The sequence below is a fragment of the Globicephala melas genome, chromosome 6 (assembly GCF_963455315.2).
Source record: "Globicephala melas chromosome 6, mGloMel1.2, whole genome shotgun sequence".
Taxonomy (NCBI): domain Eukaryota; kingdom Metazoa; phylum Chordata; class Mammalia; order Artiodactyla; family Delphinidae; genus Globicephala; species Globicephala melas.
The window spans coordinates 11,160,584-11,186,158 of record NC_083319.1 but is presented as its reverse complement, the minus strand read 5'-3'; the positions used below and the strand labels follow the sequence as shown (position 1 = coordinate 11,186,158).

Here is a 25,575-nt window from a genome sequence, read left to right as displayed (position 1 = left end):
ATTACAGGAGCCAAGGCATGTAAAACACCAATCCTAGAGCCTGGCACGCACTCACTCACTAGGCTTTTAGCAAATATGTTCCTTGCACCTCTGTGTCTTATCTGTTCCCTCTTGTGGGGCAAAAAAGAATCTACTAATTAGTTCTGCAGCATTTCCTTTATTCTAAAACCATCTCTTTCAAACCTCAAGGGCTCTCTGGTCCCTTGTGCTAGAGGAGCCTGAGGTATGGGAAGGCAGCTGGGCTTCCCCTCATTTTCACACATGGGATTTAACAGAACTTGATCAGACTCCTCAGCCTTTAGCTTTCCAAACTGAGCTTTCATCTTTCCTATCTGTCTTCAAATAACCCTCAACCCAAACTCTGCCACTTCTCTGATCGTAGGAACAACAGGATTACAGGACAGTTGGGCAGATCTAGGTTCAAGTCAGGACTCTGCCACTTCCTGTGTGACTTTGGGCACATCCCTTGACCTCTCAGAGCTTCCATTTTCTCAGCTCTAGAAAACCTCATCTATTTTCTGGAAAAACAGGTATTAACTGGTTGGACCATAGTGACATACAGACAGGCCACCCACCAGCACACTGCTGTCACTGAGATTTAGCTCTTTCCTGAGATTTAGCAGATGGTTTTCCTTCCTCTAACTCCTGAATGTGGCATTCAAGGCTCCAAGTCCTTCTCCAGCCTCAATTCTTGCAAAAACCTCCCATCTGCCACCATTCCTGCCATGGCAGAATCCTGTTATGTCTGAATATTCCATATGTTTCTGATTCACAGCTGGGCCTTCAAACATGTTGTTGACCCCTCTCTGACTTGGTCTATCCTCCTCTGTCTGGTGACTTTCTTCAAGGCCTACCTTCAACACTCATCTGTGAAGCTCTTCCTGAGTCCCATGACCTCCTCTCAGAGACTCCATTTTCTCAGCTCTAGAAAACCTCATCTATTTTCTGGAAAGGCAGGCATTAATTGGTTGGACCACAATGACATAAACGTCCATACACATCCCCATATACATCCTTAATTACAATCCTGATCCCACTGTACTGCAAAGGTCTGAGTTTGCCTCTCCTGCTAGACTCAATTCCTCTAGTTGTGCCACTTTCTGGCTGGTTAGTCCCTTACCCTCATTTAACCTTAGTTTCTTCATTTACAAAATAGAGGTAATAATTCTTGAAGTTCAAGGAGGTTCAGGTTTGTGAAAAGTCCCAACACACTGCCTGGCACACAGAGCAGGCACTTCAGTCAGTATTGACTCACTGATTCAAACAGTTCTGAGAGATATCTCTCTGCCAGACTCTCTCAGCAATAGCAAGTGGGCGAGTATCAGCTACAAGCAGAAGCAATTGGTCTGAAGGCGCACCCAGCACCTAAGGACAACCCATCGTCCCTCCTCGGAACCCCAGACACGCTTCACAAACAGATGCCATGTGCAGAAGGATTCACATTTATTGGTTCAAATACAGTACCTAACATTTTCTAAACATGCATTTCACACTAATTGGTCACATTTCCACAGGTAGTCAATTCACAGAAAAGGGCCCATCCCTTGCCAGATGGCAGGGTGGGAGGTAGCAGAGGGCCTGGGTAGCAGAGCCCGCCAACTATCACTTGGTCATGCAGGATTGATGGAGCCAGGTTGGCGGGCAGCCCTTGGCCGGCCCTTTGGGGACAAGGGCTCAAAGACATCCTGTTTACTCGACTCCTATATAGGATTGTGGGTAGAGGTGGGCCTCAAGTAGGCAGCCCAGGGGAAGGCTCATGGATGCACGTGCCACCAGAGCTCCTGAGGGTGGTGTCACGGGAGGTGGTGCTCCCTGTGCCTTGGATCATAGAAGGGAAACGGAAGCCTCTTCAAGGGGGTGGCAGTCCCTGGCTGGGCAGGTGGGAAGGACTCCCCAGACATGGCCCAGACATTACAACACAGCCACAAACCCCTATTGCAGGCCTGGGATGGCAACATAGACAAAAACACCACCACCCCAGGGCAGGCGGGGTTTCTTTCCTAACAGAAACATGTAAACAGAGCAGGAGCTACAGTATTCTTTTCCCACAAGATTCCTCAGAGAGGAATAGACCAGGATGTCACTCAAGAGGTAGTTTTTTTTTTTTTTTTTTCATGGAAATTTGAGTCAACAACATTATCACCTATTATAAGACATTTCAGAGAAAGAAAACAATGGTCACCAAAGGGCAAAAATGATCCTTTGGCTGGCAGGGCTGGCTCTCGGATTTGGAAGACTAGCCTCCACCATTAAGACAACTTTTTTCTTGGGCTCGAAGCAAGCTCTGGCCTGATTCGCAGCTTCCATTTGAGCCTGCAACTGATTCCTGAGCAGGCTGTGGCCCATTGAGGGCCACAGGCCCAGAGAAGGGAGGCCAGATGGGGACTGGATTAGGTAGAGGGACCAGGCATCTTGTGAGCCGGTAGTGGCAGGGTCACTGTGGCTCATGTTGCAGGATAGCCATAATTCTTCAAGTCTCAAGGGAGCCCAGCTCTGGCCAAAGAGGAAGCCCCAGCATCTTCTCTGAGGAAACAGTCCAGGTCTGGCTCCCAAGCCCAGAAAAGAAGCTGTTGCTTGTGGTAGCCAGGAGAGGGGTTTCTGGGGACCCTGTAATTAAATACACATCCCTGAGCTGTGGTCCTAGAAACCCTTGCCTCAAGGCTAACCAGTTTCCAGCACCTGGTGGAATGATTGCCGTTTCTTATCCTGAGACACAGATAAAACATCATTTCACAGACACTGGACATAGATGCTTCAAGCTGAGGGAAAAGGGAGGAATGATCAACTGCAAAGGCAGAGGGGAGTGCAGGGGGACTCTCATGGATCAAGTCGGGGAAAGTAAGAGTGGTGGGGTTTTTGTTTAGTTTTTTTTTTTTAATTTTTTTTTTTTACTTTAAAAAAATCAAAGAAAAATTTAAAGTTTAATAAAAGGGCTGGTCTAAAAGACTGGATTTCTTAAAACAATTGCAAAATTTTAAAAAGCAACAAGGAAAAAAAGACATAGACCAGGGGCCCAGAGCTAAAGACTTGGAACCACTGCTCAACTTCCTGCCCTGCTGGGTGGCCAGAGTCCCTTTACTTTGGCCAACCTTGGACATGGCCTACATGTTGCCCATACTGGGTTTGTCTGTCTGTCTCTGTCTGTCCCATTCCCCAATAAATTGAGAACAAACAAAGGTAGGATATGGGCAGCAGAGCAAGGCAGCTAGCTCAGAGAGCCCAGGGCTTTAAGGACCTGGTGACACACTGGCCATGGCAGGACTCTCTTCCCTGATAGGGGGTGGCAGGTGAGAGGCACGGTGCTGTGGAGAGGGTGACTGTGATGATGCCATGGAGACCCCTCAGTTCCCTCTATCCCTCCTCCTCTGGATCTGGGGAATAGGACAGAGGTTCTTGCCTGCTGCTTTCTGTCCCTGGAGGTTTGCCCACCTCACTTACGGATCAGGCCTGGCTGGGGGGCTGGGTATCCTCTGAGCCAGATGGAGTGCTTTGAGACAGGTTCTGGGGAGTTTCTCCAGACCGAGGGTAAGACCACCAAGCCTTGTGAAAGACTCCAAAAGTCTACAAAGGAGCCACAGAGCATGAGTTGTAGGTGAAGTTCCAAGATTCCAAACTTCTGTCTTCGGTCAAGAAAACATTCAAAGGGAAAGGAAGGGAATAGCTTGTACGTTTAAACGCAGTGCAATGAGGTGGGATTCTCCTTTACCACACAGCCTTCAGGGTCATATTTTTATGGTGGAAAAATTCTCACTCAAAGTGAGTGCTGCTGGTGGCAGGGGATCAGAGAGAGGACAGAAGGGAGGGGAATTACAGACAACATGCACAACTTTTTTCTTTTCCACTAGCAAAAAGGCTACCTGTTAACCAAACATCATGGGAAGAAAGGCAAAACATAAACACATCAAACCTCCCCCTCCAACCTTTCTCTGTGTCCTTCAAACTGAATTCACAAATACATCTAGTGGCTGACCTAATGTCTCCACACTGCTAGCTACACTCCTACCTTCCTCTCATAATACCTGAGTTTGCGACGCAACACAGTCACTTTACCCTGTTTAAAAAAAGCCCACGTCATAAAAGGACTGGGTGCAGAAGACATTAAAGGTGGTCCACAGGTCAGGCTCCAGCTCGGAACACAAGGCCACTTGGCTCAGAGATTCTGCAGGGCTCTCAGCAATGAATGGGCTCTTTGTTCTTGTGGAATCTGCTGCAAACATTTGTAAAAATGGATTTGTACAATGGCAACTTGCAGAACCTTTCCCCCACTCCACAAATTAACAACTTGCTCTGTTTAATGCTGCATTATCAAAGAGACACGTTGCTGCCTCATGGAGAGCAGTTCCCTCTGACTCCCAACCCAACCAGTAAAACGCTTAATTTAAGAGAAAAGCAATTTCAAAAAATAATAATAATTTGGCCGATGGAAATCTAGCAAAGAAAGATGCAGCACATAAGAGCCATCCTGGAGAAGGGGTCTCTGATATGTGTATCTTCCCCTACCTTGAGGAAAGCGGCTCGGAGTCTGACCTGTAGCCAGAGTGTGATCTAGTTGGTTAAATAAAAGAGCAGAAAAACAAAACTATTGTGAATTTAGAAATAAACAAATACACACACACAAATCTTCCCATTGACATGTGAAAAACATTCTGGTTGGCGCTTTTCCTGAGGACCACGTCTCTTCTTTTTCTTTTCCTTTCTCAGAGCAAATGGGGAAACGGCACTGGGAAGTAATGCTCTGAGTTTTAGATCCATCAAGGGATAAAGTTATCACTCTGCTGGTACCCGTAACATTTCACCGGAAAGAAAAAATTACAATCCGACACGGACTACCCGATATGCACACAATGTGGTGGCCCTCTGAGTAAGTGTGCTAGGCTGAGCGGGGAAGAGAGCAAACAGCCTTTGACTAAACAGGCAAAAGGAGGTCCTGTAGGCCCCTCAAGCCTAGCCAGGGATGTATCCAGCTAACTGGCCTGTCTGCTGCATTGGCTGTGGGAGGTACGTGGGTTTAGGCAGGGACAACTGCTGTAGTAAGGCAGAGAAGGGAAAAGCACCTGAAAGAGTTCCATGACAGACCTTGTGTGACTGCTGGCCAAAGCCAAGAGGGTAAGGAACATTTCCCAGGACTAGGTGGGGCAGGTAGTGAAAGAACAAGGGGTCCAGGCCATACCTGCAGAGGGGGCAGCCAGGCCTTTAGGAACATGAGGTAGTTTAAAGCCCCCCTTCCCTTCCAGAAGCTTTGGACTCCAGCCCTCCAGACCCTGGTCAGTCAGGCCACTGATAACTCTAAGGGGCAGCTGGGCCACTCTGGATCTTGGTCTTACTATTCTGAAGAAACCTGGTTTCATTTTGGGAGAGATTAGGAGAGCATGGAGTAGAATGTAGGGACAAAAATTCTGGTCAGCAGATGGGTGAATGATCCTTCCAGCTGTTTGGAAAAGAGACTGCAGTTTCAGATTCAGATCTGGAGGTGGAATGGGATGGGATGGGGAGAGAAACAGGGAACTCCAAAAGAGGAGTGTTTATGCTATTAGCAGTCTGGCCTTTGTCCCACTACTCTTTGAAGGTGAAAGGAGAGTAAATCAGTAGTGGGCATCAGGATTCTGGACATGACATTCTGAACTCACCTGTTCTTTTCAAAGGGCCAATAGGAAGTCAAGTTTATAAGGGAGAGGCAATGAGTCTAAAGAAAGTAAGGAAACTAGGTAGCTGTGAGCCCCAAGGGAGATGGTAGGCAAATCCCAAGGATTAGCTGACCGCTAGGGCTTTGCCTAGGTGAAAAGGTGACAGTGGCAGAAATTAGTAGTGGTCGTATGGATGGTGGGGAGGGGAGGCCCCACAGTGTGGTGTGAGAGAAGAAACCCTTCTCCCTGAGGACTCGTCTGGAGGGAGGACACCTAACTTAGATTTGGTCACTGTGCCCAACTCTCAGCTTTCATGCTTTACCAAAGAAAAGAGATAGCTAAATCCCCATCTCTGGTCCTGTTCCCAATGTCTCATCCACTTTGCTTAGTAAACCTCCTAATACCACTTTCCCTTTTATGGTGTGCTCTCTTACCTGGTAATTCTGTAGCTAGAAAAAGGCAGTTTGCTCTCTGACAGACAAATGTATGAATCTGCTGAGAACATGTGGAAAAAGTAGGGTTGGTCACACCCCTCCCTTTCCAATGAGGTAGTCATCTTTGTCAATATTATGGAAATAGTCATCTCAGCCCCATCCCACCCTCTCCCTCAAAATACAAAAGAACTATCTCTAAACAATGACAACACTGTAACATTAAACATCTTCACATTCTGTAAACTGCAAGGAAATGCATCGGCTGCATTCACACAAAAGCATGTGCATCATGTTGAAGGCCATACATTCAACTCTGTCGTGAAATAAATATATAGAAAAATGAGGTTAAAAAAACAAGACAAACAAACAAAAACTCTTTTGCTATGGAGGCAACTGGCAAGGCTGCTCCACAGCCTCCATCTTGGTCTCTCTGGCTCTTTCTTCCGGAGCCTGTCCTGCCCACCCCAGGCCTTGCCATTGGCCTGAGGAGGGGTGCTGGGGACAGGTCACTCCTTGCCCACACTTGTCTTGCAGGAATGCAGCACCACCTTAAAGAGGAGGGGCAGCTGCTCCAGGGGTACATTCACCATCTTTCCTGGGAAAAGGCAGAAAAAGAAGAGTTAGCCGTGGCCACTAGTAGAAGGGCGTGTTTGCCTCCTCTTGGGCTGGTGAAAGAACACTGCCTTTTCTAGTGACTGGGGCGAGGAAAGTGCCATGAGTTATTACAAAGGTAAAACAGACTGGGCTAACATGCTATTACCCAGACCTATTTTGGTGCCTTAGGGAGTCCAGTAATGGTGCAAGCTCTAATTGTTGCTACTATCCAAAGAATACTGAACTCTATGCTAGGTGTTTCAATACATTATCTCATTTAATTCTCACAGTATTTCTGTATGACAGATTTTACTTTTTATCCCCATTTTACAGATGAGGAATCTGAAACTGAAAGGTATTCCTTGATGTCCTCTTAGAGCGAAAATAATGAGAAACTTATATCCTATTTCATTTCCTAGTAGATTCTTTAACTAGCATTCTATAAAATACTGCTCTTCAGAATAGTATAATGGGTTAATAAAACGTAGCAAGGAAAAAGGAGATGGGGTTTACAGGGGCAAATAAATTGAGAAATTCAGGGTTAAAACAGGTTTTTTTTTTTTTTTATTGGAGGATTTCTAAGAGCACTCAGAATGCTAATATACTTTGTAAATATGAGGCTATAGTTCTTCTCCCTGACAGAACCCTACAGTCACCTGGTAATTTTTTTTTTAAAATACTGATGACCAGGCTCCACTCCATATCAATTAAGTCAGAATCTTTAGAGGTGCAGCACAAGAATGGATATTTTTTAAAAGCTTCCCAGGTGATTCCAAGGGCTGTCAGTGTTGACAACCCAGCTCTGTGGGGGAGAGTGGGGTATAATTATTGACCTGTATTTCACAGAGCACCTGATTAATATTTTGCTTGGTAGAACATAGTTTTAAAAATGCTGAGACATACACTATCAAAACACTCCTAAAATTCCAATAGTTTATTTAAGTCCAGTTCACACCTCCTAGACTACTTTGTGGCCCAAAAAGTAAAATTTGATTTTATCAGACTGAAAATTTTTTTCCTTCAAAATTGTACTGCTGAATTTTACAGGAACAATCTCAGCCCAGAGGTCACATTTCTGAGCTGCCCCTCAGTATGTGCTAGATAACTATAAACAAGAATCTTTACCAAATGAAGTAAAGCAACAACAAAAGCCAGGATTTCATGTTGAAATGGACCTATTTAAATGTCAAGAAGCTCAGAAAGGGGTTAAGACCACAAAACAACTAAAACAAAAATTCCTTTGTGAACACAGGATTTTTGAGAATTATTTTAAAGATATCACTTTTAATGAAAGATCCTCAAAAACCTATAGGCAATTCTATGAAATAAAATCAATTAAAACATTGAGATATAGTTAGTTCACATGCCATAAAATCCACCCTTTTAACGTATATAATTCAGGAAATGACGTTAATTTGAGAAACTCTGAGCTTCTTTCCCCATCCATAGAATGGCCATAATATCACCAACCACCAGTCCTGCAGAAATTGAGATTAAGTGATATCAGGTCACAAAGGACCCTGCACATCACAGGAGCTTAGGAAATGTTAGATTCTCCTCCCTACAAAGAAAAAACAAACTTCTCATTATAATATAACTTTTCTGAGGGCAGGGGTAGTACCTCTTTTATTGAGCTGGTGATAGGCCTGGCATCAGCATCCTGAAAACACTGCTTTCCTCATTCCCTTCACAAGTTAAGAAAAGCAAGGAAGGGTTGGAAGCCCAGGACCCAGAATGTTACCTGCAATATAGCGAATCTCAGGTAAGCACATCATGAGGTCAGGAAAACGGTTCGGCTGATGTGTATATTTATATTCAGTGAAATCCTGGCAAATGTACCAATATCGTTTGTTCAGTTGTTCCAGCTGCGAGGCACTGGTCAGACCCCTGATATCTGTGAAAAAACCACAGGAAATGGGAGGGGCTTTATAATGTGGAAGAAACACTGGCTCCTTGAATATGTGTATCTTTCAATGAAAAGTTATTAAACATTGTCTCAACAGGGGATCTTCTCTGTTTCTGACAGGGAGGAACAAAAGCTCTGGGTCAGGGAAGAGAAATAAGATAAAGGAAAAAATTATCAAGGACAATCACTAGACTGAGCCCCCTGAGGGCTAGGCTTATCTTTCTCAACTCTGTACCCAGCTCCCAGCACAGGGCTTGGCACAAATGGGCACCAGTGGATGTTGAACAACTAACTGAATAATCTACCTTTCCCAATTTATCCTTCACAGTATCTTTAAATTTGCTCTTTGCTGGAACCATTCAGAAATCTTCACGTTTCTACATACACTTACACATGGTATCCTATGTGCTTCTACTCATACTATTCTACCTGGGCCACTGGTATTCTACTGGGTCGCTCCAGTTTTTTTTTCTGTATATAAGTATATCTTGTTTTATTGTGCTTTGCTTTACTGCACTTCACAGATATTGCATTTTTTACAAATTGAAGGTGTGTGGCAAGTCTGCACCAAGCAAGTCTATCAGTGTCATTTTTTCCAATGGCATTTGCTCATTTCGTGTCTCTTTGTCACATTTTGGTAATTCTTGCAATATTTCAAGCTTTTTCATTATTATTAGATTTGTTATGAGGATCTATGATCAGTGATCTTTGATGTTACTATTTTAATTGTTTTGGGGTGCCACAAACCGCGCCCGTATGAGACGGTAAACTTAATTGATAAATGTTGTGCATTCTGACTATTCCGTTAACTGGCTGTTCCACTGTCTCTCTCCCTCTCATCGGGCCTCCCTATTCCCTGAAACACAACAATATTGTAATTAGGCCAATTAATAATCATACAATCGCCTGTAAGTGTTGAAGTGAAAGGAAAAGTCACATATCTCTCACTTTAAATCAAAAGCTAGAAATAATTAAGCTCAGTGAAGAAGGAATGTCAAAAGCCGAGACAGGCTGAAAGCTAGGTCTCTTGTGAGTTAGCAAAGTTGCGAATGCAAAGGAAAAGTTCCTGAAGGAAACTAAGAGCACTACTCTAGTGAACACACAAATGATAAGAAAGCAAAACAGCCTTATTGCCGATATGGAGAAAGTTTGAGTGGTCTGTATAGATCAAACCAGCCACAACATTCCCTTAAACCGAAGCCTAATCCAGAGCAAGGTCCTAACTCTCTTCAATTCTATAAAGGCTGAGAGAGGTGAGGAAGCTGCAGAAGAAAAGTCTGAAGCTAGCAGAGGTTGTTTCATGAGATTTAAGGAAAGCCGCTATCTCCATTAAAGTGTGAGGTAAAGCAGCAGTGCTAATACGGAAGTTGCAGCAAGTTATCTAGAGATCTAGCTAAGATAATTAAAGAAGATGGCTACACTAAACAACATATTTTCAATGCAGACGAAACAGCCCTATATTGGAAGAAGACACTATCTAGGACTTTTCATAGCTCGAGAGAAGTCAATGTCTGGCTTCAAAGCTTCAAAGGACAGGCTGACTCTCTTGTTAGGGGCTAATGCAGCTGATGACTTTAAATTGAAGCCAATGCTCATTTACCGCTCCGAAAATCCTAGGGCCCTTAAGAATTACGCTAAATCTACTCTGCTTGCGTTCTATAAAATGGAACAACAAAGCCTGGATGACAGCACTTCTGTTCACAACCCGGTTTACTAAATATTTCAAGCCCACTGTGCAGACCTACTGCTCAGAAAAAAAGATTCCTTTCAAAATATTACTGCTCACTGACAAAGCACCTGGTCACCCAAGAGCTCTGATGGAGATGTACAATGAAATTAATTTTGTCTTCATGCCTGCTAACACAACATCCATTCTGCAGCCCATGGATCAAGGAGTAATTTCAACATTCAAGTCTTTCTATTTAAGAAATACATTTCCTAAGGCTGTAGCTGCCCATAGATAGTGATTCCTCTCAAGGATCTGGGCAAAGTAAACCGAAAACCTTCTGAAAAGGATTCACCATTCTAGATGCCATTCATGATTCACTGGAAGAGGTCAAAATATCAACATTAACAGGATTTTAGAAGAAGGTGATTCCAACCCTCATGGATGACTTTGAGGGTTCAAGACTTCAGTGGAGGAAGTACTGCAGATGTGGTGGAAACAAGAGAACTAGACAGAATGAGAAGTGAAGTCTGAAAATGTGACTGAATTGATGCAATCTCATGATAAAACTTTAGCAGATGAGGAGTTGCTTCTTATGGATGAGCAAAGAAAGTGGTCCCTTGAGATGGAATCTACTCCTGCTGAAGAAGCTGTGTGAAGACCGCTGAAACAACAACAAAGGATTTAGAGTATTACATAAACTTAGTTGATAAAGCAGCAGCAGGGTTTGAGAGAATTGACTCTAAATTTGGAAGGAGTTCTACTGCGGGTAAAATGTTCAAACAGCATTGCACGCTACAGAAAGTTCGTTCATCAAAGAAAAAGTCAATTGACATGGCAAATGTCACTGTGGTCTTATTTTAAGAAATTGCCACAGCCACCCCAACCTTCAGCAACCACCACCCTGATCAGTCAGCAGCATCAACACTGAGGCAAGGGCTTCCCTGGTGGCGCAGTGGTTGAGAATCCACCTGCCAATGCAGGGGACATGGGTTCGAGCCCTGGTCTGGGAGGATCCCACAAGCGGCAGAGCAACTGAGCCCATGCGCCACAACTACTGAGCCTGTGCTCTAGAGCCTGCAAGCCACAACTACTGAGCCTGCATGCCACAACTACTGAAGCCCAAGTGCCTAAAGCCCGTGCTCCGCAACAAGAGAAGCCACCGCAATGAGAAACTTGCGCACCTCAACGAAGAGTAGCCCCCGCTCGCCGCAACTAAGAAAGCCCACATGCAACAACGAAGACCCAATGCAGCCAAAAATAAATTTAAAAAATAAATTAAAACAAACAAACAAACAAAAACAACACTGAGGCAAGACCCTCCACCAGCAAAAAGATTACAACTCGCTGAAAGCTCAATGATGATTAGCATTTTATAGCAATATTTTTTTTGAGGTATGTACTCTTTTTTTTAAAAATAAATTTATTTATTTATTAATTTATTAACTTTTTGGCTGCGTTTGGTCTTCGTTGCTGTGTGCGGGCTTTCTCTAGTTGCGGTGAGCGGGGACTACTCTTGATTGCAGTGTGTGGGCTTCTCGTTGCGGTGGCTTCTCTTGTTGCGGAGCACAGGCTCTAGGCACACGGGCTTCAGTAGTTGCAGCACGTGGGCTCAGTAGTTGTGGCTCGCAGGCTCTAGAGCGCAGGCTCAGTAGTTGTGGCACACGGGCTTAGTTGCTCCGTGGCATGTGGGAGCTTCCCGGACCAAGGCTCAAACCCGTGTCTCCTGCTGCATTGGCAGGCGGATTCTTAACCACTGCGCCACCAGGGAAGTCCCCTGTACTCTTTTTTAAGACATAATGCTGCTGCACACTTAACAGATCACGGTATAGTATAAACATAACTTTCACAGGCACTGGGAAACCAAAAAATTCATGTGACTCACTCTATTGCAATATTCACTTTATTGTGCTGGTCTGAAACCAAACCTGCAATATCTCCAAGGTATGCCTGTAGACGTCTCTCTCATTATCATATATGTATATATATATTATATAGTGTGTTCATATACATATAAACACACACAATCCCCTTTTTCATATATAGAATATAAATATTCTATACATAAATCTTACCCAGCCTTTGAGGCCCAGATCTCAGATTTCTGGTCCTCCAAGTAGTTGTTACTGATCTCCCCCCCATTTGAGGCTCAAGCAATGTAACAAGTGCCATCAGAATGTATACTTCTTGAGGCCAGGAACCTGGGATCTAATTTATTTCAATGTCTTTAATGTTCAACACAGGGCCTGGCCCAAGGGAGGCACACAGAACACCAGATAAATGCATGAAAGGTGCAGAAGCAAGAGGAAGAGGTCAGTACTGAGGGAGGAGTAGGCAAAGAGGAGGGGATCAAGAGTCTCTGGACTAGGAAACTGAATACAGGAACACAGCATTTTCAATGTCGTAGGCCACGAAACAGCCCAGCCCCACTCAGAGTAGAGTACTCATACGCTACTCTGGAAGAAAGGGAACACAAATCCTCCTTGCATACTCTGCTTACCAGCAGCTACCAAGCGCCGCTCTGCAAGTAATACTCCATGTAAATCACACCCACCACTCTTCGAATTAAAGCCATGCTTGATATGGGTGTGTGAGTTTTGTGCACCCCCGCTCTGCCCTGAAGGGGCCCGTCAGCCTGTCACAGATCCCTTATCTCTAGTAGTTTCATCAGTCACTCTGCTCTTCTTCAGTCACTGGTAAACTTGGTGCATATTTTAAATGACGCATGTACTGTCCTTGATGTCTGTGTTTAAATGCATTAAAACTGACTAAACAAAGCAAATCCTCTTCCTTCCTCTATGAGTTATAGAGGCTGTGGCATTTAGGTCTGAAGAAAAAAATCCAAACCATGCTCCGTGCTATAGTGGGGCAGAATGATGATGAGGGCAGCACAGGACTTCCAAGATCAGCACCCACATGGTGTGACAGATTGTGTGACAGTCCTGAGGGTAAAGGGGGTAGGGGTGAAATGAAGGCAAAAGGGCAAATATTCACTGACAAAAAAAAAAGTCTTTTCTTCCCACCCCCAGTTACTCACCTTGATTTAGGAAGTTAATTGCTTTCATGCAAGCATACTCCTCATTGCTCACTTTTAGCTGATGGAACTTGTGATACAGGTAGATGAGCCGCTCAATCACCTCCATCCCTTCATCACTAAATCTGGGGAACAGACACCGGTGTTAATAATGGGCTCTGATTACCAGTGGAGATAATGGAAGGGAGACAGAAGTCACCTACAGCTCCTTAAGGCAGCTAAGATAGGAAAGAGGTTGAGCTTGGGGGAAATGGAATCCAGACACATTTGTGAAAGACAGGTGAATCCATGGTTTGTCTAGAGGCCAAGGCAGCTCATACGAGCTGCTCTTCCCCAGGTCAGTTGGGGTCAATCAAATCTAAGTTCAAATCCAGCTCCATCACATACAAGCTATGAGACCTCGGGAAAGTCCTCTGACCTCTCTAAGCTTTGAGGACCTCCTCTGTAAAATAATGCTTGCCTGCTTGGGGTAACAAGGGTCACGGGGGTTTGGGATGTAAATGTAGAGAAGTATGACATCGTTAAGATACTGCTGTTGTTGCGATGCAGCCTGTAGTAACAATGGCAGCTACCATGGTGACTCTATGTGAGCTACTGCCACAATGAAGAAAAAGCTGCTGATTGTATTTAAGTTCACTGTTTCCAGCATGGCTGAGGTTATGCACAGGGAACATTTTTACTGGTATCCCTTGACTTCAGCTAGAGAGGGAGGGAGGGAAACATAAATTGAGCCTCCATGTCATGCCAGTTTCTGTACTGGGCACTTTATGTGCATTATCTCATTTAGTTTTCTCAGCCCTACGTGCTAGGTGAGATTATAATCACCATTGTACAGATGAGAAACTGAAGTTCAAAGAATAGAAGGGACTGGTCCACAAGCACACAGCTGGTTGGTAGCAGAGCTAGAACCTTGAACCTGGGCTAACTCCCTAAGGCCTTGATTTTCTCAATATCTGAGGTAGCATCCATTAGCAGAGAAGACTCAATGCTGATCATGCCGCTTTTTTTTTTTAATGTTTTTTCTTTCAGGAGTGTTTTTTTTTTAATTTTAATTTTATTTATTTTTGGCTGCATTGGGTCTTCGTTGCTGCACGCGGGCTTTCTCTAGTTGCAGTGCACAGGCTTCTCATTGCGGTGGCTTCTCTTGTTGCGGAGCTCAGGCTCTAGGAGCGCGGTCTTCAGTAGTTGTGGCACACGGGCTCAGTAGTTGTGGCTCATGGGCTCTAGAGCGCAGGCTCAGTAGTTGTGGTGCATGGGCTTAGTTGCTCAGCGGCATGTGGGATCTTCCCAGACCAGGGCTCGAACCCATGTCCCCTACACTGGCAGGTGGATTCTTAACCACTGTGCCACCAGGGAAGCCCCCATGCTGCTTTCTTTGGATTAGGAGTTAATTCCTTGGGGAAACACCAAGTTTTAGGCAAAGGAGCCCTAGGCTGGGGGACTAATACTCTGCGTCATAGTGGGTAATATCTTATACCAGAAATGGAGATACTCCCAAACCAAGGAGGCAAAGGCTTAGTGGGGAAATAGTTTATAAAAGCTGGGGTCAGGCCCAGCATCCACTCTTCTAGGTGATCCAGATAGGCCTCTGATGCAGCTGAGTCACAAAGAGATGCTTAGCCTCAGAGTTGCTTCCTGGTGACTTGTTCAGATCAGGGTACTACAGCCCCATGCTAGGCAAGAAGCCCCTATCTGGGTAGGGTCCAGAACTCCTGGGAATGTACTACTGCTGTCTGGGTCCTATTGCTTTCTGTGTTGACTGTGAAGGTTTCGCAAGGGCTTGGCTTCCTGGCCAGGCAGGACATTTTCTCTTCCCTTGGGGAAAGCCTGGCTCCTGTTGGGGCCAGAGGCACCTGTACTTCTCAAGCACCAGGGGGAGCCATAGCAGCAGCTACTTGCAATCCGGAGCCCTGACCCTCTGGGTCCCAGTTTGCTAGTTTGAACTACCATGTTTTCTCTGCTCCTGGCCCAATGGCTTTTAATACGTTCTCAGATTGGCTGATAGACACACTTACATTTAATAACCACTATAATAACCATACCTATTATTCTACCATTTGTTGAGTGTTTGCTACTTGCCAGGCCCTTTGTTAAATATTTTACATACATCATTTCATTGGATACTTCCAATAAATCCACAAAAAAGGATACTATAATCCTCTTTGTTCACTTGTGGAAACAAAGGCTCAGAGAGGTTATTTACTGTGCCCTTATTGTATTCTTACATTTTACCCTCCTGATAATCTGTGAGAAAAGTAATATCACCTTCATGTTAGGGAAGAGGAAGCAGAAGAGATGCCTTCTCCAAAGTTCTAAGTGAATAAAACAAATTAGTGGTGGTGGGGACAAGGTTTAAACCCAAGTTTTCTCATTCCAAGTCTGTTGCTTTCTCAGTACTACACTGTCCATTCCCTGACTGTCTTGTTCTTAACTGGCAACTGGGAAAGGCTACCACATGCTACCACAGGGGATACCTCAGGAGGTCTGTGTTCGCAGAGCAACTCAGCTCAGGGCCCAACCCAGAGTGGGTGTCGGACTCGCTGCAGTGCACAGAACTGCCCCTCCGCTGCCTCCATGATGCTGAGACCTGCAGGAAGCAGTATGCCTGTGAGTGAAGATCACTCCTCATCACAGTACTTTGTCAGCTACTTCTGTTCTTGCGAGGGAAAAGGTCTTTACTAAAAATGCCTATCAGTATCTGTTTGGAAGGGTGGGGAAGAGATGGGATGGGGTAGGGCTTAAAAAAGGAGGATGCAGCAGTGTCAGCATCTGTCTGGTGGCCGAGCAGCATAGCAAGTAAAGATAACACTCTCTCCCCTCATCAGTAACCTCTTGCCGCAAGCGCTCACTCTGGCTCTGCAGAACCTGCAGGTGTGTGGCTACCAGCCAGACCCCTAGACAGCAATGCTAAACCTATTCCCAGTTGAGTCTTGACCTGAGGGACACAAAGGAACTCCCACATGCCTGGCCTGAGTATATGACCCAGATCTGCCCTCTCTCTTGGGGAGAGCACATACCCTCTTTCCCAAGCTTCCTAGGATAGGCAACCAGCATGGACCCCTGGCAGCCAGCCCAGCAGCCCCCACTCAATCTCCACAGCCTGACTGCAAAGATTTCCTCCACCCCGCATCCCGCCCCTTGATAAACAAATTGTTCTCTGTTCCATGGGCCTGCTTTCTCCTGTAGCCGTGCCTCCTCCACATCTGCCCACTCCACAGTTCTAACGCCCCTGTATTCCCTGTCTACAAATTATCAACATTCAAAGCCTGAAAGTTGGACAAACACACCCATTCTTCTTCTAGGTTACCATTACACAAGCATGTTAGGACAAGGAAAACATTCCTGCCAGGATCCCCCAAACCACTGGACCATTCAGTCAGCAATTGAAGCTGACACTGTGTAAGTTATGTCCCATTAAGGGGGCTGAAAGGCCCAGTTGTCTCTTTTTCACTCATCTAAATGCACCTACTCCCAGAAGCAGTCATCAGCCACATCCTTAGAGGAATTGCCATCTCAGCACCCACATACAGACTCCAAGGAGAAAAGTAAGACTGCAGCTCCAGGACACATTCCAGAAAGTCAAACTTTTGAGAAGGCTGAAAAATTTAGTAATGGTAAAGAATCTGGGCTTTAGAGCACAACAGATCTAGATGATAATCTCAACTCCATCTCTTTTAGCTTTAGAGCCTTGAGTTTTCACCTCTCTGAACCTCATGCTCCTTCCTCATGTGTGGAACAGGGTTAATATTAGTACAGTCTCTTAGGGAAGTGGTGAGGACTAAACAAATGTTTGCAAAGCACTTAAGATGGAATTTGGCACAATAAACAGTCTATAATTGTTAGCTACTATCATTATTAACAGCAGCAGCAGCATCACTCGTGTTATCACAGCAAAAAGAAAAGACTGTGTTTCCTGAACCTTACAGCTAGGGTCTTAGCAGGGGAGCTGTGAGGTAACTTTCCAGAGATCTGGCAGAAATGGAGCTAGTGTTCACGAGATAGAAGTGTCCATTAAAGCCCATCTAGTGCAAGGCATCTTCTCCTAAGAGTGAAGGAGTCTTGATTAGGGCCAGGAGCAGTCACTGGCTGGTGCTACAATCTGCTTTAAATCAAATTCACCCGGCTCACTGTCTGATAACAGCCTGATTAAGGAAAATGGGCACCATAAATTTGATTCAATATTTGAGAAGAGAAAAGGAGGTGGTCATGTATCATCTGGGAAAAGTCTTTCATGACAGCAGGAACTCGCTTGCACTCAACAGTTGTGAAAAAGTAAAGGCATTTTGTGGGAGTGGGAGTAACGCCAGAGTAGGCAAGGTAGGGAAGAGCTGTGGCCAATTACAGACTCCATGCTCTCCACAGTCTGGGGACTGCCTTACAGTGATGAACCTGATTCCAAAGGTTCTCGTACTTCCATTTCCTCTGGCCTCCTGGGCAGTTCCACATGCATCTCAGACTCAACAGACCCCAAGTCAAACTCAGAGCGGCTCATCTCTCAACCTGTTCTTCCCAGGCTCCATTATCTTCGCTAAGAGAATTGGTGTCCACCTGCCTGGCAGTATCCCCAACTTTTCCACTCACTGAGGTCTCACTGACTTTACCTCCCTGTCATCTCTTAACTCTGTGCTGCCCTCTCTATTCCCATCGTCACTGCTGCCTTGTCCAGGACTTGTTTATTTTTACCTGGGCTATGGAACAGCTTCCTACACAGCCACTGTCTTCTAGCCTTGTCTATGCAATCCATCCTGAACTTTATAGCCACAGGGATCTTTCCAAAATGCAACTTGACATGTAATTGCTCTACTTAAAAATGTCCCATGACTTAATACTATTCACACAATAAAATCCGAGTTTTTCTGATTAGCATTTGAGCACCTTCATGACTCGTCTTTCCTGTACCTTTCTCTCCTGTCATTTCTCCCCTAATTTCTCTGCTCTCAGATATATCCTCTCTATACCCTAATCCACAGGATTGCTTTTTGTTATCTGCACAAACCAACCACCCAGAACCTCTAACTTCTAGGACTCTGTGTTATTCCCTGCCTGCCTCTTATTCTCTATATCTACCTAGAAAAATGCCACTTCAAGATGCAGCTCAAATGTCTTTTCCTCTTTGGCAACCATTCCCTGATTATGCAAGTAGAGGTACTCACTCCTTAGTCTATGCTTTCACAGTCCCTCATATGCCCCTCAATCTCCACTAATATCACCCTGAACTGTAGATTCTATCTGCTTCTATTTGCCCCCCAATCCCCTAAACCAAGAATATGGGCTCTCATCTCAGAAACCATGTCTGTATTATCTGTTATCCCAACACCCCTCCTCCAGGCACACACAACAGGTGCTCAATAAATGGGCATGTTGAACTAACATGTTGAAGTTTAACTTGTATTTTTCCATTGAAGGATTCCACAGTGAAGTGAGAGTCCTAACAACGAATCTACTTCTTATCCTCAGAACCCACTTGCAAGCTCAGCTGCAACATGTGTTCCAGAGTTAACACTGTTCAATACAACTTTCTGTGACGATGGAAATATATATATACATCTGCAACTGTCCAATACAGTAGCCACTAGCCACATGTGGCTCCTGAGCACTTGAACTGTGGCTACTGTAAATGAGGAACTGAATTTTCCATTTTAATAACTTAAATAGCCACCTGAGGCTAGCAGCTACTATACTTGATAGTGCAGCTCTAGATTCTCCTTGGTAAGGACCCTTCCTAGAAAATAAAACTAGTTCAGCTGCTAGTTCAGCTAGTTCAGCTGAACTAGCACTCAGCTAGTTCAGCTGCTACTGGTCCCTGCCTTGCTCTCGGGGCTCAAGGGATTGGAAACAGTGGGATGGGGTGTCTTTCATGAAGCTTAAAGCCACGCAGAACCCTGCATGGCCAGTGATCCTTGCCTACCTGCAGAGGGCATGGGGAAACTCACTATTCTATAGAGAGGGGAGCCCACAGGCTGACTTTGTAGGCAGCCTCAGGCTGCACTGGTGGATTCCAGGCAAATAGGGAGGCCGGGCTCACTAGGCCAGCTCTGCAAACCCTGACAATATTAGAGCAGGCTGACTGCTATACAAACACTCAGTCAGCCCAGAGATACAGAGCAGGAGACAGGAATTTGATGGAAACAATGAATTAGAGGCTCAAGACAAGGGGTTAGGTTATCTGCAATATCAGATGGCTCTGTTTAAGGACAAAATGTCATCTGGGTTTAAAACTCTGTCATTTATAGATTACCATCAAGCCTGTAAGCATCATTAATAAGGAAATATTAGAAAACCAGGGGGAGAAAGTACCCAGACTCCTCCCTCCCTCAGCTGTGCAAAGGGCCCTTGAAGGTGTTAGAGCTTCGCTCCCAGCCTAAGTCTCAACTTATCTTTACGCCATGGTGATTAAGTGGCAGAGGGAGATGCACCTCAGTCCTGTGTAGAGAAGTTTGGGGGCTGGTACTCTACCTTCTCCAGCTTTCTTCGATGGAGGAACCTTTTCTTCCCTCTCTCTTGGTGCTCTGGAATCCCATGACTTCCATTATTTTAAACTGTCTAATAAAGGTGAACTATTGAAAGGTCTTTTAAATGCGATTTAAACTTTATGTTTCACATGGATAAATCAGTAAGTCAGAAAAATTGTATCAGGAGATCATTCTTCCTGATTTTGGGGTATTACCATGTGCTCCAGGTCTCCAAAGTGAGTGAGGAAAAGACCTGCTCTAGGCAGGGAGGTTAGAAGGATCCTAGCTGGCTGCGATGAAACTTTATGCCAGAAAACATCGAGGAGGAGAGTTTAGTATTTCAGTCCCATTCTCCTATCTCACTGCATCTGAGATACAGTGAAAGAGCCTAGACTTTCAGTTGGGCAGGCATAGGTTCAAATCCAGGCTCTGGGTTCAAATCCAAAACCCTCAAGGGTAGGCCCCTCTGAACTTCAGTTTTCTCATCTATAAAATGGGCATAACAACACCTACAGTGCTGGAGACTGTGACAAAGAAAGATAATAATGTAAAATACCAAGCCCAGTGCTTGGCACACAGTAGGTACCACAATAACTCCTGAGTCTTTTTCTTGGATTGTAAACTACAGCTCAGAGCCCCTCACCTTGTAGGAAATGTTCTTTCCAGATACATTATCTTATCTCAGTAATCTAGATGTGACCAAAATAACAGCTTAGCACTTGCTAAGCTTTGCTGCACATTATCATTTATCCCTCACAACTACCTTGTTGGGGAGATACTGTCATTACCTCACTTTATAAATTCAGAACCTGAGGATCAGAGACTTGACCAAAGTTACAAAGCTAGTCAGCAGCAGAGTGAAGATTCAAGTCCAGCCACGTGTGGCTTTAATGCCCATCCTTTGGAGTGTCAGGCAGCCCTGCCTTGCAGAGATGACAATGGTTTGGTTGCCTGAGACTTTCTCCCCAGCCAGCAGCTCTCACCTATGTAGTTCTTCATCAGAGGGTGAGTACTTGGCGGTGACATCAGCCAGCTCCCCGAAGATCTGCTTGCTGTAAACAGTGAGGGAGGACAGCAGGATTAATTCCTGCCACGTAGAGCTCAGGAGGCACGTGTAATCCTTGATTGAGAGCTCGCAGAAGAAAGGCAGTTTCTTGATCCAGGCAATCTGCCTAAAAAGCAGCTCGTCAGCCAGGCGGCAAAGCAGGGCAAATAGCTCTGCTTGAGTCACAGCATATCTGGGGGGGTAGGAACAGGAGAAATTTACTTCTAGTGGCCAGAATGGTGAGGATGGGGGCAAAGGGAGAGAGTACTCCTAAGGGCACAAAGGGTCTCTGGCAGTGGGCTCCTTGCCCTTGACCAAGCATCTCCAGCTCCATTCAATTCAGTTTAATGATAAAGGGACAGGACTGGGGCCAGCAGTAAGCTCAGGGCTGGAGGAGCAGATTTGATAAGAAAAGGTTGCAAAGGGGAAAGGAGGCTTAGAAATTTGTGCAATTATCAGGGAGTATGACTTTTAATGCTCCATGTGTTAGAAGAAAATTCCGTCACTTTTGCACCAGTTTTGGAAATGAGGGCTCCATTAGGGTGAATCTGGTGCCTACTCAATACAGGGATTGGCACAAAAATGAGCCTCGGGGCGAGATGGCTGAAAGAGAAGAGAACAGGTTCAGAAGCTTTTCTTGCTCTCATTGCACCCCCTGGTGGTGCGAGTTCAGGAAAGTAAGCTACTGCGGGATGGAAGGAGCAGGGCATTTCTCATCTCTGGGCTGGAGGGGATAGGGTCCCAGTTTTCTTTCTCTCAAGGCCCCTGTCATGACTCTTCCCCACACCCCCACAACAGATTTATAAAGGTTTTGGTGGTGGCCTTCTTGTGACAGACATCTGAATTTCCTCTTCTGAAATTGGAAACTAGCTTAAGAAATCTCAGGATACCTTTTGGAGCAGAGGGGGCAGTCAATAACTGTTTGAGTCAATAACACTCAAACAGCCTATGCTCCAGGCTAAATGAATAATGAGTAGAGCAATGGGTGGGCTGAATTATTATCTACTCAGGCAGAGCTGACAGGATTGAAAGAGTATTCCTTCCACCCACTCAGGCCTGCACACAGAGCACACGGCCCTAGGCTACTGATGAGTATGTTGACTACGGATACAGACAGGCCACAACCAGTTAGTGCCTTGAGTGCCCTGTTAAGAAGACTAAACTTAATGTATGATTATTCCCAGAATTACACCTCATCTCTGGCACAGAAGCACTCAGACCCATTCCAGAGACTGGCGTACCTCGGCCCAACTAGAAACAAAAGTCCTTTAATCCCAACTCCATAGGGATTGATAAATAGCCCCCACTCTATGAGAAAAGATGCTCAAGAGAAAAATGAGGGAGCACTAACTTCAACGATAAGCAAAGATTTGTCCTCTGATGCTCGAGTCATTGCTTATTATCCCCCAACTCATTCCAAAGCCTGAGGTACAGCAGCCAGGGATGAAGATGGGTGTGGGGTAGGGACCACTTTGAAGCTACAGGGCTAAATAGACCAAGGCTCACTCACCCATCTTCAATCAACATGGGCGTGCCCAATGGCTCCAGGTCCTCGGCTGACACCAGCTGATGAATCAGACTATATGACTGGGGATCCAGGCTGCGAGCTTGTGGGGGCAGAAGTGGAGAGTGGGCAGAATAGCTAAAAAGGTGCGGTATATATTGATAGTGTGGAGGCACAGACATCCCCATGTATTGATCCCTGAATGCCATGAATCCACTTAGTTCCACAGACCTACTGGAGAGAAAAGTCTCATGTCAAGCAGAAACATCGCAGGTCTACTGCCTACTCAAAGGAAGTGAGCTAGGAGGTGGCTCAGGTGTTCTCTGGCCATGCACTCTGTCTTCATTAAGCTAAGGACATAATCAGTGGTTACACGCATGTCTCCCCTACTAGATGGGGTCTCTGTGCAAATGTGCATTATGTGTGGCTCACCTCTGGACACCCAGAACTTGGCAGAGCTGTACTGAAAAACACTGGTTAAATGACCTCTCTGTACAGGTGCCACATTTGGAGAGTTTCATAGAATATTCATAGACTATGATGACAAAGGTGAGTGTTTGTATTTTATACTGCTAGGACAACTAAGTCAGAAACAGGCTAAGTGCCTTGCCAGGCCACAAAACAAATCCAGCACCTAGCAAAGAACCTGGCATGTGGCAACAACTCCCTAAACATTCAAAGGAAGGAACAAACTAAGGAACAAACGAATGAATGAAAGTTATAATGAAATATCAAGAGAAAGGAATATTCTTATCTTCCCCACCTTTCTTGGAGAAATCTAACAGTCAACTAGTTTTACCTAGATGACCCCTCCTGTAACAGGGGCTGGCAAACTATGGTCCATGGCCTGTTTTGGTAAATGAAGTTTTATTAGAACACAGCCACACTCATTCATTTACATATTGTCTCTGGCTGCTTCCAGACTACAATGGCAGAACTGAGTAGTTGAGACCTAGACTGTGTGGATTGCAAACCCTAAAATATTTACTATCTGGCCTTTATAAAAAATGTTTCTCAACGCCTGTCCTAAAATAAAGATTTCTGGAGAAAGAAAATCTTCCTTGGTAGCTGATGGCTATATTTCACACCTAACAACTACCTTAAGATATCATTCTAGAACCAAGAGTCTTCAAACTGGTATTTCATGACACCAGCAAATCTAACTTGAAAAGTTTTCACCGTTTCCTAAAATTTATAACGTGAAAATCTTCACTCTTGCTGAGACAGAGAAATGATAACTTAATTCGATATTGTCAATGTGGTTTTTTTTTAAATGATAAAGTAAGTGAGAGAAAAGAGCTACAATTAAAATGTTATTCTGTTAGGTGAAGAATGTATGGGCACGGATAGTGGCTATAGCACTTTATCAATCTGCGGAAGAGACTGCTGACATTTTCAAGGTCTTTAGCTAAAAAATGGGCTGTAAAATGCTGCTTTGCATCATCGTCACCCCAACCCCAAAAGACTGAGGAAGCAAGAGTACAATGGCTGAGACGGACTGGCAGGAATACCCAGCCCAGCTCAGAGGTTGCTTGTGGGTCCATTCTTTGGGTGATCCCTAGATGATGTTGGGTTTGCCTTGAAGCTCACCTGGAGGACAGTGTGGAGCCTGGTGAGGGCTGGTTGCTCTCTGAAGCCCTGTTCCCAGGGGAACTGTGGTCGCTGTCACCATGGTTGCTCCAGTGAGTGGCCTCTTCCTCAAATTCCTGCCCAGACATAATCCTTTCGATCTCTTCCTCTGATATCTTTGACAAGGAATTGATATATGTTAGACTGGGTGTTCCTTCTTTAGGACTGAGAACTTATTTAAATGTCATGGGGCTTCTTAGAACTCTCTAGAGAGAAAGACAAATTCCCTCCCCTCCACCCACATACTCCAGGTCTCTCTCTCACTAATCTTAGGACAGCTTGGTTGCCTGCCTGCCAGCACTATGGCTCACCATGGCATTCCTTTCGTCCATTCACCCTCCTCCCAGCCACAAAGCCTCTAGGTTCCTCAACACTCCTCTTTGTCCTTAGTCTATTCTTTCCTGCCGCTGAAACACCACTCTTCAATAACAAACTCCTACTTGCCATTTAAGACCCAATTCAAATGTCACCTTCTTTTTGAATCCTTCTATTACTAAGCGCAGACAGAATTTTAGGTCCTTCTTCTATCCACTCATAATTCTGTGTATTCTGAGAGAGGCAGAATACCATAACGGTTAAGAGTTTGAATTTTACACTCAAATCACCTTTGTTCTAATCCAGGTTCTGCCACTTTCTAGTTGTACAATCTTGGGCAAGTCATACAACTATTTAAACCTAAGTTCCTTCACCTGTATAGTGGAGAGAATAATAGTATCTATCACATAGGACTGTTTTGAGGATTAAATTAATATATTATCACATGTTTAGAAAAGGGCCTAGCACGTAACAACTATTATGGAAGGCTGACAATGATATCCTGATTATTATTGTTATTTTTATAGCACTTATGGTAATGTATCATAAAAATATCCTCTGTAAGACCTTAGGCTATGACAGGATCTAGAAAAAAGCAGTACTCAAATAAATGCATGTTGGATAAATGAATAAATGTCCACTTACTAAGTACTGACTATATACCTTTGCATGAGATTTCTTAGTAAGAAAGACATTTCTAAGTCTACTGAATAAAAGAAGAAACTGTAGCTCAGACAAGCAAATTGACTTGCCCATGTCTGAGCAGGAGTTTGAGGAAGAGGCCAAAGTAGCCAAGTATTCAGTCCAGTGCTCTAGCTACTATGCCATATAGGGAGTGGACACACACTTCTTCTCTTAAGTGTTTAATCCAGAGTTGAGGCCAAGCTGGCTAAAGTCAGCACACAGAATGAGAGTGAGTGCTGAGGAAAAAGAGCCAGATGAATTTTTGTTTCTTGTTCCTATGGAAAGCCTGGGAGGACATTTTCTCCCAAGTCTGTCTGACACAAACCTACATACTTCTTTGCCTGTGAGGGAACCTTGAGCTGCTCCAATCATAGATATAAATAGGCATTTAGAACTGGAAGTTAGCCAACACAGAGGACTTTGAGGGAAAACGAGAAATGTTTAACTGGTATTCAAGTTGAGTGATTGGTTTTAAATAGTTTGGGTTGCATATTGAATTAGAGGGTTTGTCTTTTTTTATTCAGTCACATGTAGCAAAAAACCCAAATCTTTTCTCTTAGAGGTCCTTATAACACTGAAATCATTGTTTTCATGGAAGTACTTGAGCTTGGTAAAAAGGGCCAGTTATGGTAAAATCAAGCTTATTCCAGCTGGAAGTCAAAGTTGGACTGTACTTGTCTCTCCCTGA

At 44.6% G+C, this 25,575-nt stretch overlaps 1 protein-coding gene across 4 annotated transcripts in view; it reads right to left on the bottom strand.

Annotated features, from left to right (window-relative positions):
• Positions 1 to 2,844: 2,844 nt before the first annotated feature.
• NR6A1 (nuclear receptor subfamily 6 group A member 1) overlaps positions 2,845 to 25,575 on the bottom strand; it is a 204,239-nt gene continuing 181,508 nt past the window's right edge. For 2 of the 4 annotated variants that reach the window (XM_030858700.3, XM_060300448.2), the window contains exons 5-10: positions 23,850 to 24,004; positions 22,266 to 22,493; positions 20,694 to 20,948; positions 13,262 to 13,383; positions 8,394 to 8,546; positions 2,845 to 6,653 (exon numbers count right to left, since the gene is read on the bottom strand). In XM_030858700.3, coding sequence (XP_030714560.1) covers positions 6,565 to 6,653; positions 8,394 to 8,546; positions 13,262 to 13,383; positions 20,694 to 20,948; positions 22,266 to 22,493; positions 23,850 to 24,004 — 1,002 coding nt within the window. In that variant the 3' untranslated portion in view covers positions 2,845 to 6,564. The remainder of the gene's footprint in view (positions 6,654 to 8,393; positions 8,547 to 13,261; positions 13,384 to 20,693; positions 20,949 to 22,265; positions 22,494 to 23,849; positions 24,005 to 25,575) is intronic. The other 2 variants (XM_030858701.3, XM_060300449.2) reach the window with 1 other exon arrangement.